Source organism: Brienomyrus brachyistius, unplaced genomic scaffold (assembly GCF_023856365.1).
Source record: "Brienomyrus brachyistius isolate T26 unplaced genomic scaffold, BBRACH_0.4 scaffold44, whole genome shotgun sequence".
In the NCBI taxonomy this organism is placed as follows: domain Eukaryota; kingdom Metazoa; phylum Chordata; class Actinopteri; order Osteoglossiformes; family Mormyridae; genus Brienomyrus; species Brienomyrus brachyistius.
Window position 1 is genome coordinate 680,330 of NW_026042319.1, and position 17,094 is coordinate 697,423.

Genomic DNA, 17,094 nt, shown 5'->3' on the forward strand with positions numbered 1-17,094 from the left:
AGAAGGCTCTGTCCGTCCCAGCCCCCCCCAGCGATAACAAGGGATACGAGGCGCGAGAATTATGACGACGTCGACTAGGCACCTCACTGTTCCCCTGAGATGGAAGGGAAATTAATTTACTGTGCTAACCGAGCCCCCCCACCCCCCACCCCCCACCCGCCCAGCTCAGCATGGATGGTTGTCCGGTGTTCTCTGGGTCTTGTGGAACTGCGGATTCATTAAGAGAAACCATGGGAGGTCTTTCAACCTCTGCTGTTTACGAGGTCTGCCGACTCCAATCCTTATCCGCTATACAAGAGAATCTGAATCAGTCCAGATGGGATTGTGACTCTGCTCATCCACAACCCCCCCCCCCCCACCCCACCCCACCCCACCCAGTAACTGTTTCCCTCACGTGCTCCAGAATGCAAGATTAATTAATTATGCCATCTTCCTCGTCTATATACAAACCAAATAAACGTATCTTAAGAAGCACCAGGGGAACGCGTGGGACTCACCTTAAGACACAGGAGTAGAGTCCGATGTCCTGCAGCTCTGCTGGTCGGAACCATATGGCGTCTTCCTCCTTGCTCATGCGGAGTCCGTCGAAGGAGATGGGCTCCTCAAAGTCGCCATGGCCTGCGCTCTTGTACCACATGAGACTGAGTCCCGCACTCTGCGCGTGAGTGTAGTTGGCTCGGATGTATCCGTAAAACAGGGCGCATTTAATCCGCACTGGCTCCCCGTGAAGCACCTTGTACTTCAGGTAGTCCACCGACCAATCTGTGCAGCCGTCCACTGAGGAGCAAGGGGTGGGGGGCGGGGGGGGGGGGGGGGGGGGAGAAAATGGTAGCTAATTAGCGTCAACTGGGCAACATCAAAGACAATCATATCACCAAGTCAAGGCCGGAACTCAATGGACCAAACCGTGTTGAAAGATGTGTGTGAAAACGTGTGCCGCGTCAGTGAAGGGTGTTGCCATGGAAACACTGCTCGTGGAAAAGTACCGTCCGCTAATTAGGCTTAACAAGTTCCGTTTTTGTCAGAGCTACAGTCATCCCATCATTTAAATCTGTTGTTTCTAATATAATGAGATTATGTTTTCACAGGCTACTAAATAAAGGCTTCAGAATTAACTTTTATAGGGAAATTTTTACATTACGTGGAAAAAAAATTCAAAGCTAATAAAAAGACCTAACAATGTGTTAAAAAAAACATAATTCGTTTGCAGTGTTACTGATGGAACAAGAAAAATGTAATATTAGTGCATTTGTAACGTATCACTCATCTGCTATTTGATGTTTGCACATTATTACATAAATACAACTATTTTAAGTGTCATGTCTAAGCCTATTTCCTTAGGGTCTGATAAATGTCTACAGCAAAAACATGGGGGCTTGGAAGAAGAATGATTAAAATTTCGGTAGCATTCGAAGAGCCTCAGCTCTAGATGAGCCCGTTTTTTGCTTAAGGCTCCCAGTTTAAAGGCGTGAAACATCAATGGGGTCAACCAGCCTGTGTCAAGGATTCCCCAGCAGTTGTCTCCTCCCAGACTGTGAAGGTGCACTGGTGAAGCACCACGTGTCTTGCCATGATCACAGCGAAACGGAAAGCAAACACTTTTCACCTGCAAGTTCATGCCACATAGCCCATGGTGTGGTGTGATGCACGGCTGAACAGTACTAAAGCTGTTTTACTTCATGTACCTGAACACAGGGCCGACCACCCTGTAGGCAACATAGGCAACCGCCTAGGGCACCGTCTGATTAGAGGGCGTGAAAGAGCAAATGAAAAAACCACCTCTGGTTACATTCCAGTTATTTTTTATATTTCACTACTTTTCTTGCTAAACAGACGCCAGATAGCTAGTTAGCAGCCAGTTACCCTGTGCTACTGAAATCGTTTAATTGAAATCGTAAATTAATTGACGGAGTTTGTTTTCTGCTGCTCTGGGGGTGGCTTCGGGGTGAGTGAATTTCAAATCTACGGCATTATGGGAAAGGAGAGCTCTCACCAAACCCCCCACCCCCCATCCGGGAGGACAGCAGGACTTGTGGATGCACACACACTAACAAATACACTTACAGATCTACTCACTAAACACGCAACCACGCCTAAATATTCAGGAATTTTCCCCAAGCTTCCTTACTGTATAAAGTAATTATTCTCTCTGGGAAACGCTTTGGCAACCTTTTATGTGTTTGTTTTATTTAAATTTAATTGACAGATCTACGTGCATAATAATTAGTGTACAGAGGTGCAACACCACAAGCTGCTTCCAATGGGAAGAAATAGTCAGGAATGTGAACTAGAGCTGCAACCCCCCCTCCCCCCCTTCTTTGTTCTGGTATCTCCTCATCTTACCAAGAGGACCACACAACAGTGAAAATCGATTCGGGAAACAAATAAATAAATCTCCTTGAAGCGCACGAAATGTGTGTGAGCATCCGCTCGACACGGAGGCGACCGCGTGGCTCCCGCCCAGCGCTGTCGTGACACGCGCTACCTATTCTGGTCACGCCGCGTATCTAAAAAAGAGAGAGCACACACGGCTGACTGTGGCATCCTCATCCCCACTCGACTAGAGATGTCTGTCTCGCAGGCACAGCTGGCCCGGGTGGGGCTACCTCATTTGCATATACTCCTAACCAATCAAATTTCCACTACCCATTACGCTGTAATTACACTGTTTAATAATTTTCAGCCTGATTTTTTTTTTATTCAATCTATATGGGTGCACAGTGCTGACACCTGTCTGTCTTGGGAGCCTCAGATAGAGTGGGTTTCATTTCTGGGAGGGGCTTAGATGGTAGCCCGGCCCCCCACCACCTCAATCTGCATCATGATTGGTTCCTTGGCATCAATGGGCCAGGACACCATAGAAGATACTATTAAACTGATTGCCTGTAATGGGTGAGGGTCTTGTACAGAAAGAATATGGGGAGTAAGATCAAAACCAGGAATAGTGACGAAAAGACAGAACACTAACACCCACAGCGCAATCCTGAAGCTGGAGCATTTTGCAAGCAGAACCTTCATGGCTGCCCGGTTTCCCCCCCCAGGTCCGCCTTTAAGCACATATGAATGAGGGCAGTGTCATTAAGATTAAGTGCTGTGGGTTTAGGACGTGGGATGGAGCACTCTAAGTAGCTGAGCGCGCGGTCGGTAAAGGCCACGTTAAAATAGCGGGGAGTTGGTTATCGAGGTCACAGAGGAGATTATAAATGCAGATCAATTTTTTTTCAGTCAAACTTCCAGCTTCCTGAGAAGTGGGTGGAGAGAATGAGACAGTTCCAGCGCAGTTTCTAAACAGTGAGTGAAACAGCCTCCTCAGCTGAGCCGACATCACAGCAAACCACCCACAGCAGATCATCCATCCATCTCATCCCACGTCTGTCCTTCACTAGGTCCAAACACTTCTGCCTCCTGCTCTCACTGCCCTTCAAAATGCCCATCAGCTCCTTCCTCCTGCCCCGATGCCCAAGGAAATGTCCGCAGGTCCTCCTCTCCTCCCTCATTACACCCCGCGCTACGTTCATCCCATTAAAACAGCTGGCGGGCACAACTGCCAAGTTCTCCACGGATGAATCCTAATCATGCATCCATAAATATTTCATTTACAGAAGAAACAACTTAGCAGCTAATTAAGGTCGAAGAAAACTCATCATCTAATTGGCCTGTGCCATTCCGCTCAGTTCCACTGAGTTCAACTCATCGGTTTAGCATTTGGTTTTGTTTGCTCAGACTGCCATCTTCATCTTCATCCTGTAGTACTAGATTCTTTGGTTTTCATTTCCCATAAAAATCAAACATTTATGGTGATCTGTGGGCTCCGAAATCTTACAGACCTAGGGAACTCTTGAGAACATGGATGTGAGGGTAAGGGGAAGGACTTCTGGACTAGGAATACCCCACGTCCTGCTGCGCAAATGCGGCACTCCCTTTAATTTGAGTGGCTGATTGATCATCTTGACGTGTCGATAGCTGACACAGTATTGAGCCAAGCGGTACGTGAGCACAATGTCAGGGAGATCATGGTTGCTTACTCTGTGTCTAGTATTATTTCTCTTCTAACCACCCCGTGGTGGGTTCAACATCTTCAAGAACTTTCCATTATTATTCCGTAAAGAGTTTCCCAGTCGATATATAACCTTTAGCACACAGTGACACTGAATCCCAGCTCATCATTATGGGACATTAAAGAGGGCTCTGCAGTCACATCAGCAGATGACTGAGTACTTGCATTTGACTTTGAGGACTCCTACTGAAGCAAGTTGTAATGGATATTGGGCAGAATTATGGGGAAGATCTCTCAGTCATCCTCGGCCATCTGTCCTACTTTTGAGAGCGTCCAAATACTTTTAAGTCTGAAGGTCTATTTCTGATGGAAGATGATTCATACATGAATGAGAGCTATAATTATCCATGTATCATCTCTCCCCCATATTCATTTAAGGGCTGCAGTTGTCCTGTCCACGGTTAACGTTGAACACCATCAAAGTTCTGAAGATAGAAGAGTTTGTGGAAACCATGCCTGCTTCTGTTGCCATGGTGACAAGGGGGTTAACCTCGTTAATCAGACATCGACTAATTAAGCACCATTTTGTGTACAGTAATGCTACACTGCTGTGTGGCAATCTGTAACTAAACCAAGCACTCACGAGGACTGCTTAGTGTAATTATCACCCTTAATTATCTGTACAGGCATCTCTACCATGGGAGTTAGACCTCCCTGCTTTTTGGGAGAAGCATATATGGGTACAGTCACAAGCCACAAACACACGGAGCGAGGAATATCCCACGTCAATGTCAGGAATTATGGGACGTTTACTTAAAGGGTGGGGGGACTGTTGCTAGGCAAAGGTTTTCAATGTGCTGTATGAGCACAGATGTTAATTTCAGCAACACACGAGAGAAAATACAACACTTGATGCCCAAAGACAAAGTGATATCCCAAAACATACTGATCGGAGTCCCTGCTAGCGTGGAACTGGAGACAAAACATGCAATTAGTTATCGGAAAATGAATATGAAATATTCATCAACAGCATGACTGCTGCAGCGGCTGCTCACAATTAATGTCAAGAGAGCTTCCCCTGTTAATTATTCAGCAGATTAGCAATATTGGAAATCATTCCGCAACCGAGTTGGAGCAGTTATTAGAGCACAAGTCTAATGAAGTACGTTTTGGATCAGAAGAGAATTCAATGTAAATAATTGTTTTGCGACACTTGTTATAGAGCACTCGGCCTAGTTGTTTACCACGGGGCAGAGGCAATAATAAAACAAGGAAAACACTTAAACCTTATGAAATTTTTCTTCATTTCATGTATGTTTGCTTAATTCCAATAACAACAAGCACCAAAAACATTATTGTTCTTCACAGAGACGCTCCAGAAGAAAATGACTTTCATCGGGCAGATGGCAAAGCACAACGGCACTCTACAATATTACCTTGAGGGCATCTGACAGGGCCCTCGATTTTAACCCTGTGGGACCGGAAAAAGGATGTACATGTTTGATTACATATTATACATCCAAATATATAAAATGTTCACTTGATATTCAGACACTGATCAATGGATTGACTACACCTTTCACACGGTGTTGTAATGGGCAACAGCAGATCAATACAAGATCTGAAAGATGGGTTGAAAACAGTTACTGGATACTGATAAAATATGAGTCGTACATGTTGAACTAGAATTGGTGGGAGGGGTAATTGTATACAGGGAAGAAATTGAATAGAAAGAGCCACGTGGAGGAAGATGTAAGATAAAAAGAAAAAAGCCAGATAATGAGGGAAGACGGAGCTTGGATGAAGCGGATACGTTAAGCTATCAGAGAGATACGGGCAGATACAGCGTATCGGGCGCAGGGCGGGGGTCTATCAGGGTTAATAAACCACAGCAGAACCCCGCGGTAAGTGTGCCGGCCCTGCGCTTTGCCGAGGAGCCCAGCAGGCGAAACCAGGCAACCCCTTCAAAACGAAGTTTCTCAAAGCGAGCACAGAGTGCGCTAGGAGCGAAAAAGGAGTGTAAATCTCCGTGCCACGGGGTGGTATTCCAATTAGGCTGGGGGCCGCGGGCGCGGTGTTTCCGAACAGCTCATGCCATTTTCCCCGCTGCTGCGTCCCAGATTACAGGCCTGATTAACCTCCACGTCTGCGAAGAAGCGCTGATGATCTTTAGTCTCATTTCCTCCCCCATGCACCCACCCAGCTCCTATTCGGAACCGCCTACCACAAAATTGCGTTAAAGGTGTGTACATAAAACTCCTTTTTGCCTTCGCAAAATGACTTTAACGTTCTTTTTTTTTTTTTTTTAAACTGATCATGGCGAAAATGAGAATAACTGGCATGTCAGACATACTTTGACTGATATCTCGGTTAAATACTGTGCATGCAGTTAATTTCACTCTTTACAACGCACAGAAAGTGTCACCTCCCATCTCATACTGAATGGACGGTAATTATACCTGTGGAGGAACGTGCTTAAATGCGAAAACACAACAGACCGCTATTTCATTTTATCGTCACAATCAATGTAGAAGATACTGTAGAAAAAAAGGGGATTTAAGCACTTCACTAAGACATCACGCTACATGCCAAGACTTCCATCTCATTTAATTTTTTCAAAATACACGGCGTGGTTTGAATATAGCCTCATTCCTTCATCGTTCCGGGTAGTTACGCTGCATCACATTTTAACTGCAAATCAAACCTGACAGCTTCAAATTAATTAGTTTACCTGTTTCCAGTTTTCCATTAAATAATTCATATCTGTTTTTTTCTATGTTTTCGCAGGAGGGAGGTGGAATGACATTCTCAAATAACGCAACTGTCACAGCACCTCCGGTGTGGATGGGTTTTAGTCTGGTTGAACAAGCAGACAAAGTCTGACACAGTTCTGGTGGAGATGGGTGCCCATACTGAGGAGAAGGTTCACCTGGATGTATGACAATGAATCTGATCGACTTGCAACTATGCTCCACAAGCCCAAATTAATTCCATTAAGCAGAGCAATGGGGGAAAATATACTTAAGGCAGACCGATTGATTTTTCAATTAGAGGTGAGCTGTTGAAAATGCCTACTATTAAGCTGAGTAGTTACAACAGCTTTAGGAGAGTTTAAAATATAACGAGTTTGCGGTTATCGTTATAGAGCTCTGTCTGCAGCAAGTGGATTGGCTTACAATTCCTGGGAGCTTTGAATCACTCACCGTGATAGAAATGATATTGCTTCATGTTTGTGTGCACCAGAAATTCACTACAGCTTCCTGGCCGAAAACAAACACGTAACTGATATCAACTACACAGTCAGAGTTAATTTTCTTTTCACCTTATGGAACATAGGGTGATAATTTATAGGTGTGTGTTTGTGCAAGTCTGAGGGTGAATAAAGAAGGCAATTCTGGAATAAAACTGTACCATGCTAAGGTGGAATACAACGCTAACCCACCCAGAATTTGAACGGATTATAGCCTTGCTTGTAAGTCTGCATCTTGCCCAAGCGAACCAATACAAACGGAAACTTCCTTCCCTGGCTAAATGGTTCAGGTTCACGGCTCAGTTTACTTACAGACGGTGGATCTCGTCTGTTAATAGTGCGCCTGGTCCATTAAGAATATGTTCATTTTTAAGTGAGGCCTTTTCACTGCCGTGTCACGTGCATGGATGTGTGGTGTTTCTAGCTCCTGTAGCTGAACAAGTAGAGCATTGTGCTAACAACACAAAGATTGTGGGTTTGTTTCCAGGGATCGCACACAGGGTTACCCTTCCCTTTGCTGTAAACCATTTTGGTTAAAAGCATCAGATAATGTAAAAAAATGTTTGTTGGACATGGGGCTTCCCTTAGCTCAAACTAATTAAATTAAGCGCAGTCGAAACCCGGACGTAAGGTGTGGGAGCTCCAGATGGTCCCCTCCAGTTCCTTGGCCCTTACTGTCCTCCTTCTTATGGCCTCTCACACCAATTCATCTCCCAACAAACTCCTATAAAACCTGGCATCTCATCACCTCCCGCCCGCTTCCAAACTCCGTGTAATTATTGGCCGGCTGGTTTACTTTTATTGAGACAGGAAAGACACATTCTCCGTTACCGTGCTCTCTCCCTCTCTTCCTGTGCTCTCTCTCAGCTCCTTCTCCTCCAAATAAACAATACCCCCTTGGTGCCTAATGTGATGAGAGATACAGAATTTCATTAGCACTATGAACAAGACCACGGAAATTATTTTTGCCGGGCCTCTATCAATGTTTACTTATTTACCTCTAACCTCCACACACAGTACAGACGACACCTTACAGAGTGCGATAGCGCACATTTTTGCGAGGGTTTTCAAGCACTCACACACACTACTATTAAAACAATTATTTTTGGCCTAATGTAATTTTAGTTAAATGCGTAATATGTAATTAAGTTAAAATACCACTGACACTGAAAATAACCTTTTTGAGGACAATCATCAACAGTTCTGAAATTTGGGCATGGAAAAAAAAACTCATTGATCTGCAAAATATTTACCAATGTTTCCAAATGTAACGGTATTAGCAAGAATGGCAGCCAGGAATTTTAAGTTCAATAAGCTTAATAAGGGCTTAAATAGACACGGCTTGTACCTGGCACAGGCTGTTGCATGTTTGCCTTGAAACCAGTTTCAACCTGTTCTACACAGATAAATCATTGAACATTATGGACAAATGGACACACACACACACACAATAATATAGCGAACATCACACAGACCCTGGATCAAACGGTGAAGGATCGATACTCCGGGCAGAACTTTTCCCAGCACCGTTCTCCTGAATGAGATGGTTGTTGTCTGATTCTCACTTGTCATTTTCCACCGTTGGGGAGAAAAAAAATGCTTCCTCAGCAGAGTGAAATTAGAGGAGGCAAAAAAAAATAAAAAAATCATTGGTTGGATGAGGGAAGCTTTCTGCTGGCAACTGGTGGGAGATTACCTGGATAGCTGGAGGTCTCTCAGGTGGTCAGGAGACAAAGTCACATCGTATTAGACTCTGGAAGCAATCATCCACGGGAAAGCGCAGCGAAAACAGCAGCGTTCCTCTGCTCTATAAAAACACACCGGCTCCCTGGGGAAAGACGACTGCGAGCTTGTTTTCCTCACAGCTAATCAGAATATTCTGACTAGACCCCGTGACCTTTCCAGCAAGAAGGAGAAGCGGACTTTTCACTCGACTGTGCAGGCGATCATGACTTGCACAAAAACTGACCCTACGAGTCCCTGGACATTAACTGACTGAAAAACTGGGACTTAATCAGGATTATAACTCAAGAGGCCCATAAACAGATGCCTTTTAGGTTTTACAGATTTATATATGACCCCAAAGAACATTTCCTTGCAATGAGACTGACTTATTATGGTGAGGTTAACTGCCACAAGTCGAAGAGACCAAAGGAAACCAATAAATTTCACTGTAGCCAGCTGCACACCTAGTCTCATCATGTTTGAATTTATCCAACCCCCCAGACAAAGAACCCATCTTAATAGGATGAGCATTGGCTTTCCCTGATCTTTAAACTCCGTCGCTCAATCCTCAATTTCAGCCTGTCCATCTCCGCCCGTGCTAGTCAGACAACCATCATTTACATGCAAATGTGCCGCAATTATTGCTATTTTGTCACGAGGATCAACAATGCTGACATTTCCTTTGCTGATCCGCTTTGCATCAGATTCCATCTGAATTTCAATTGTCTTCTCCATTCCTCAGGTGTCCCCTGCACTGCGCCTGTGCACACAGTCCCTCAAGGGCCAAATTCAATATCCAAACCCTCCTGGGTATGTCCTTCAAACTTGAGTCAGGTGCAGCCATGATGAAGCTAGGATACGGCCACATCCTGGCTACTTCTTGAACAGTAAGCTTTATATAGAGCCATTCCCCGCATTAGAATCAACCGTCATTACCTCTGTGCGTTCACATAAGACCTTGTGCACAACTCCTGTTTGTTTCTGTGAGGCTTTGTCATAAAGTTCTGAAAAATGATGCTCAGTAACAGTAATGTACCGACCTTCTCGGCACAATAATGGCCAAACGCCTACTGACATTTAGCATTTACTGTACAAGCCTCCACACATTAAAACAGGGCACCTCAGCCTCCGAAATGTATAAATAGGTGCCAAAGTTACATTTGCCATGACAATAAAATTTCAGTGCCGCAGTCACAAAAATAATTTATCGCCCTGTTATTTTACTGCAGATAAGATCCATTTACTTTCATGCTCGTTATTTTAATACACACATTTATGAAACTCCAATTATATGCCTTTCCATCCATTCATTTTTAATAAACTCTTATCTAGTTACGATTATTGAACCCATCCAGTTAGATGTAGGGACTGGTGTCCCCTCCAGCTCCATCACAGGACAGAAATGGAGGGATTGACAGACTCCAGATCATCAGAAGAGGACATCTTTGGAACTGGAGAACACAGAGGAACCCCAGGAGAACCCCCCCCCCCCCAACTCGACATACACACAGAGTTTAGAATCTGGGTTTGGGGCCAGATTCAGAGCCACAGCGATGGACCCGACCTCCTTGTTTTAATTACAGCCGTATTCCCTGCAAACGAATCATTTAAATACTTAACTGCCAAAGACGAAGCAATTTTATGCACCTGCATGTGTGAAAGATGCAAGAGAGAGAGAGAGAGAGAGAGAGAGAGAGAGAGAGGTGAGACACCAGGAGCGAAAGAGAGAGATTTACCCGTCCAGCTGCTGGGAGGCCATGCAACTTCCGTGCTGTTCATTTCCCTCCGTATGTGCGAACGCTTACGCCGTCCCGCCGCCCACGTCCAGCTCACATTACCCCCCCCCCACTGAACGCTCTCCTCCCACACGTGGCTCTATGGCTGACCCAGGAGGAGAAAAGAGGAAGGCATCAAGATGCATTCTCTGAATCACTGTTGACAGTGTTTTCAAAAACCTCTGCTTGAACAGGTGAGTGTGTCTCCCTGAAAAAAGCGTCACCCTTTCATACCTGAAAGTAAATTAAGGCCGTAGATTTGGATATGGACGTTTGGACATGTCCTGCCAATACTGTGGTAGTACCATGTATGTTGGGGGGGGAGGTGTGATTTGGGCCCTACCAATAGTGAAGCCTAACTTACACCCTAGAATGATACCAAAGTATAAAAATGCTAAATAAAATACTGTATCATGAATAAGGTCATATGAAAAGCTTGGAGTTAAACAGAAAGGCTAATATTAACCTGTAAGTGGAAGTGGTCATTTTAATTCAGCTCGTGCGACTCATCAGCGATCTCTTTGGAAGCCTCTCCGTAAGGACGCTCGGGAACAGCTGAGGGCAATTAGGGGGCATTACTGCCGGCCACTGAAACCCAGCCACCTGCGGTGAGCTGATTGCATCGCAGATGAAAGTCGATTCAATTACTGGGCACTGGGGAAGCAACGTGAGCCAGCCGTTCGATGCGGCGGTCATCATCGGGGCACGCCGGCATTCGGGCCTATAGCACGTCAAACGCAGGAAGACAGCCGCCGATGGTTTGGGTTTCTGTTACGCCCCTATGTATGACGTACGTGCTGAGTCCTAGGTTGCAGTAGAATGTTTAACGGTGCTAACAAACACATTCTTCCGTTTATTGCATCCCAAGTGCTAAGGCTGGTTGTGCAGTATCCCAGAAGTAGCCTAGGGCAGAGTACATACCCTATCTGGGTTTTTTTTATTTAATTTAATTTTTTTTACTAAAACATGTATTAAAACACTCAAGTGTGAAACTAAGTTGCCTTCTGGATAAAATCTGGCAGACAAATAAATAATATAATAATGATTAAAGCATTTCTGACAAAGTCGAAGTGTGACAACAGGCTAACAGAGGACCTTTCAAAGATAAATCGCAGTGTGGTTTCCGTTCGGCAGGTGAAAATGAGACCCAGACTGCCAAGGGTCCGGTCCCTGAGTAAGTGTTCGGTACTGTGCCGATGTCAGTAATGCAGCAACCAGAAAACACCGGGCGGGCCGACCATGAAAAACCCAGAGTTCGAATCCCTACTGAGTGCAAGTTGCGCCAAAGTGACCATTGGATACTTCAGCCGTGAGGCTGGACGTTGTGAGTCTCACGTCACCGCAGCTGCAGAGGTAATAAGGTGTGCATCCAGAATGGCAGGAGCTTAGTGCTGCCATGCAAATGGAGTTTACGGTAAATCCACCCGTAAAAAAAAAAGGACAGCATAAAAAATAAATGAAAGGAAATTAAAATTGCTCTCTTGGCAATAGTTGCTTATTTGTTACTCATTTCATGGCCTAATAGTTATGGAGAAACAATGGAGGCCTCTGCAGAGAGCAGTACCAATGGTTAATAGGGTTACATTAGTTAAGGGGTTCTGACGTAGTGCACCAGGGTCTGTATTTTGGCTCCTATGAAACCGTAACAATGCAGAGTCATTCAAGGGATCCGCTTCAAAGTGATGCGATCGAAGGTGCGCATTTTATATTTGCTGTAAATGCATGCATATGTACTGGGTCACGATGAAGAACGCATGCCGGAATAAAAGCGGGGGGGGGGGGGGTGGGAAAGCGCAGGTTGTGCTGGCGGCGAGCGGACAGCTTCCTGCATATGCATACTCACATCTATATTCTGCATACTTCTACATGTAAGATGCTTAATGCAAACATACTGACTAACACCGTCACTGAGCAACAGCGCACCTTCCAGTTATTAAGATTGGCACAAGGTCATTTTAAGGTCATTCTCGGAGTTTAGATTAATATTCTCGTGCAGATTTTTAGTGTAATATGCAATGCCCTTGACCAATTTTAACATTGTTACACTGGATCCTTTTAATAACTTCCAATTGACTCCAAATGAATAGAAACCGATAATAGAAAGTATATTTCCCTGTTGTGAGAGAAAGGGTGTCATTCTCGTATTAGCATTAGATTTTTTTTTCTCCTTCCTGGGAAAAAAAGAGAAGTTTTGAGAACAAGCAGAAGCGCCTCTGAGGGTTCGTGTGGTTGGCATGAGTCACTTCAAACCCAGAGATGCTATTTGTCAAAATCTCCTAGCAAAGGATGCAGATACTGTGAAAGACCCAGCGATTCTCATCGGAATGGAGCTGTGTCAGTTTAGTGGTTCTACACTGAAATGAAAAACAAGAATAAAGGAGAGGAATGCTGTCTGCGTTTGTCCATCATTTTAAATGTTTTAGCGGCACAACTGGTGCAATTCTAGGACTTGACCCATTAGAGGGGTTTAACGCCCTAAACAAACACGGAATGCCACCCCCCCAAGGCGCTACTAATTTGCCGAGTGTAAGGCGTCACATGATAAAATTTACCGAGCAAGGGGGCGGGTCCCACACAACAAAATTTGGGGGGCGCAATGAAACGTGTGAAAACATGGGACAAATCAATAAAAGGTTCTAGAATAATAATTTTTCCATTAATAGGGTCTAGAAAGACCTGTGCAGCAGGGCAGAACCAAAAAGAGGTGGAAGGAAATACTGTAAGTTAAAGATTATTAATTTCTTTTTTAATAATACAACTGATCCTGTCTCACAATAGCAAAGGGCCCAGGGAGTGTGGGGAGCACAGCTACTGCACTTTAACTAACGGGGTGCGACCAATGAGGAGAGCAATGTGTTTGTGTAAAGGAGAGAGGGAAGGTAGATATTAAAGGCAAGGCAGATTTGCACTCCTGTATCACTCAGAGTGAGCCACGAATGAGTCAGGGCACCCGGTGTATGTAGAGTGACAGTTGGTGACAGCCCCCCCCCCCCGTCCTGCCCACTCCCCAGAGAAGGCTCATCACAATGCCAATGACAGCTGAGTCTCAGGACCCACTGTGATCCCTGGACACTGAGAGACAGTAATAAGGTTCTGAAGCGTAGATCAGTTGATTATATTTGCCTGCCTGCGGTGTGACTGTGCCTGAACCCGGACCCGAAGTTCCTGGCGAAAGTTCTAATCATGGATCAGGTATACAACTATGGTTGGGCAATATTGACCAAATACCATGCATTTCCGGAAACTGATAGTCATATTCATGGTTGTGGGGGGGCTGGAGCCTATCCCAGAGACTATGGGCACAAGGCAGGGAACCACCTAGGATGGGGCACCAACCAATCACAAGACACATTCACACACTATGCAAAGCAGGGCACAACCCAGGACGGGGCACCAACCAATCACAGGGCACATTCACACACCATGCAAAGCAGGGAACAACCCAGGACGGGGCACCAACCAATCACAGGGCACATTCACACACCAGTCACTCACACACGCACACCTATGGGCAACTTGGTAACACCAATTAACCTCAGCATGATTTTGGACTGTGGGGGGGAAACCAAAGTACCTGGCGAAAACCCCACGAAACACACAGAGCCAAGGCAGAGGCTCGAACCTTGGTCCAGAGCGTGTGAGGCAACAGTGCGAACCACTGCCCCAACTAAATACCATTTCACGATCATTTTAGGCAGAATAGTAATTCATGATATATATTTCAGTATATTCTTTGAAGTAGGCAAAAGGTTAAATTTTACGCCAAAGCTGTATTTAAGATATTTTATTTTAACAAAAAAGTGGAGTTAAAAATGCAACTACCGGATTTCCTTCCCTGTTAGCAAACTGAAACTATTCGGTACAGACTCTGTTTTCCTTTATTCCAAACAGAGAATTAATTACGACTACGGCAGGGGGCAAATAAAGCAGGCCACGACATAAAAGCATTTCGCTGGACTGAATCCACAAAAGGCTCTTATTTTATTATCTGAGTATCATGAGACATGACTCACAACGCAGAAGGTGAATGTTCAGGAACCAAAAAACTATCTAAATCTAAAACCTATTTGGCAACTGGCTCTAAGAAGAGAAGTCTGACACGAATTAAAGTTATTAGCTGGGAAGATCCCCATTTTAAGGTATTAGGCTTCAACAAAATAAAACACATGTCGTAAAATTGCAGTATCTTTACTCTGTGAGCCGTTTGGCAAATTTTTTTACCATGAAATATACCAAGTAACAATAATTCCTCGCATTTTTCACCTCCATTATCTGCCTACTGAGATGCTAACTGAATATTTTGATTTTAGATTCTGGCATTCTGTGCAACAGGGCCAAAGCCCTTCAACTGTTTACAACCAGAATAAATATCTTTAGGTATCTATTATTCTGTATTAAATATCAGTAATAGAGCCCTAATGTTAAGGATGAAAGTATATATAGATATAAACAGTACTGTGTCATCCTATATCATATTCTCAATATATTTATATTGTAAAAATTCAATATACTGTACCGCCCAGCACTACCCATGACTCTGCAGGGAACTAGCGGGTGTAGAAAATGGGTGGGTGGGTGGGTGGATAAATAATTTTTGCATATCATCTCAAAGGCAGAATGATATTGGGGCGTGGAGGCTGCTGATATCCACAATGAAATCGCCATATCGCCCAAGCTGGGTCATGGCTCCTTAATTAGTGGGTTTGCGTCCTCCTCTGGTCCTACAGGCCATCAGGGGTGGCCTCTGTCATACCCTTAGGGCAGTATCTGACAGGTCCTAACGACCACTTCCTGAAGCTCAAGGTCACACGGGCACATCGTACACAGGCCTCCACGCACAGTTCATATATTCACATCTTTGTGGGGACTCTCCATTCATTTCCATGGGTATAACCCTAATCCCAACATGGCGACCTAAACCCCCACCCAGCCCTAACCTTAACCATAGGTAACCCAACAAAATACAACACTTTTGGTGTTTTTAGTTTCTTGATAGCAGTTACAGACTTTTATAAAATTCAAGTTATCCTTGTGGGGACCACAAGGTAAAAAGTTTTACAGGAAAATCTGGTCCCCACAATGGAATAATTACAAAAATGCACACGGCAAAACCACAGGTGCCCGAAAAAGAAGCAGCCCCAGACCTGGGTCTCCTGCCCCACCGCATCTGACAGTGACGCCTTGCTCAGAGTTCCTGCGCTGCGTTTGATGTTAGCAAAGCTGTCATACCCTTAATCTCTCTCCGTGAAAGAGAGCTCCCAAAACGTCGTCCTCCCATTTTGGAACATGTTTACACCCTCTGCGGGATCAGTGTCCTCTAATATGACAAGTCATTATCACTTCTGTTCTTCAAAAGCTCAGGGTAATTAATCCAGCAAAAAAAAAGGAAAACAGAAAAGCTTTCTTGCCACTTCGCCACACTTTTCTTTGCCTTTCTAATTAGCAAACATTTGTTATCGTTTTGGGTCCAGGATTCTGTGTAATTCTGCTCAAAACAGGACTTCCCACATTGTATGTATAGTGGGATGATCAGGCACGGTGCCCCTGAAACAGAAGCACAGAAGTCCAGGAAAACCGAGAGCGGAATGTCAACGGTGCCTCGGCGTTGTGAAGAGGTTCGGGTGTTGTGGTCGTGTGCGGAGAATCCGGAGCAGGGTTTAAAACACCACACAATCCCTCGAGCTTAGTCACTGAGGAGGACCCTCCTCGTTGGAGATGTGGGAGGGACGAAAGGAGACAAGCCCTAGTAAACACGCTTTCTTATACTTTCAGAAGGGCTCTGAGTGGGTGGGATACGCATACATTAATTTTGATCTAAGTTGTAACTCCATCATGGTCTGTGTCACTGTTGCATAATAGCCTGACCCGCAAAGCATCGCAAAGGCGAAATGTGCGGGCAGCCCGGAGCACGCAGAGCTGCAGAGACATCCTAAAGAGCTGTGCCGATCCCCGGGGGCGGGGCTTACAGAGAGCGGTACGCAAAGCGCCCACAGCAATCTGCCAATGAGCAGCTTTACATAACAGAAGGAAGTCATGGGTTACGTGGCTGTCTACTATGTACATGTCTCAAACATGCAGCCAAGAAATGGCCATAGGGGTAAAGGAAATTTTAATACCATAACATGCATTTACCATCAAGACAAAATGGACAACTTCTCTGCGTGACTCTGTGTTAAAATGCCGATTTGTGCCAAACACTTTCTTTCCACTTAAGCAAGCTGTGCTGTTAATGGTCCATTTTTAAATTTATTTTTCTTTATAGGGCAAGGAGCGAGTTCCATTAGTGACGTCCACGGCTCGCCAGACACACAGCGACGCCAACGAGCGCACACATGGTGCAGGAGGTC

General features: G+C 44.8%; 1 protein-coding gene across 4 annotated transcripts in view; it reads right to left on the bottom strand.

The window, feature by feature from the left end:
- The window catches only part of LOC125722941 (interleukin-1 receptor accessory protein-like 1), a 242,827-nt gene that overhangs the window by 138,367 nt on the left and 87,366 nt on the right, over nucleotides 1-17,094 (bottom strand). For all 4 annotated transcript variants that reach the window (XM_048999237.1, XM_048999239.1, XM_048999238.1 and 1 more), the window contains exon 3: nucleotides 498-777. In XM_048999237.1, coding sequence (XP_048855194.1) covers nucleotides 498-777 — 280 coding nt within the window. The remainder of the gene's footprint in view (nucleotides 1-497; nucleotides 778-17,094) is intronic.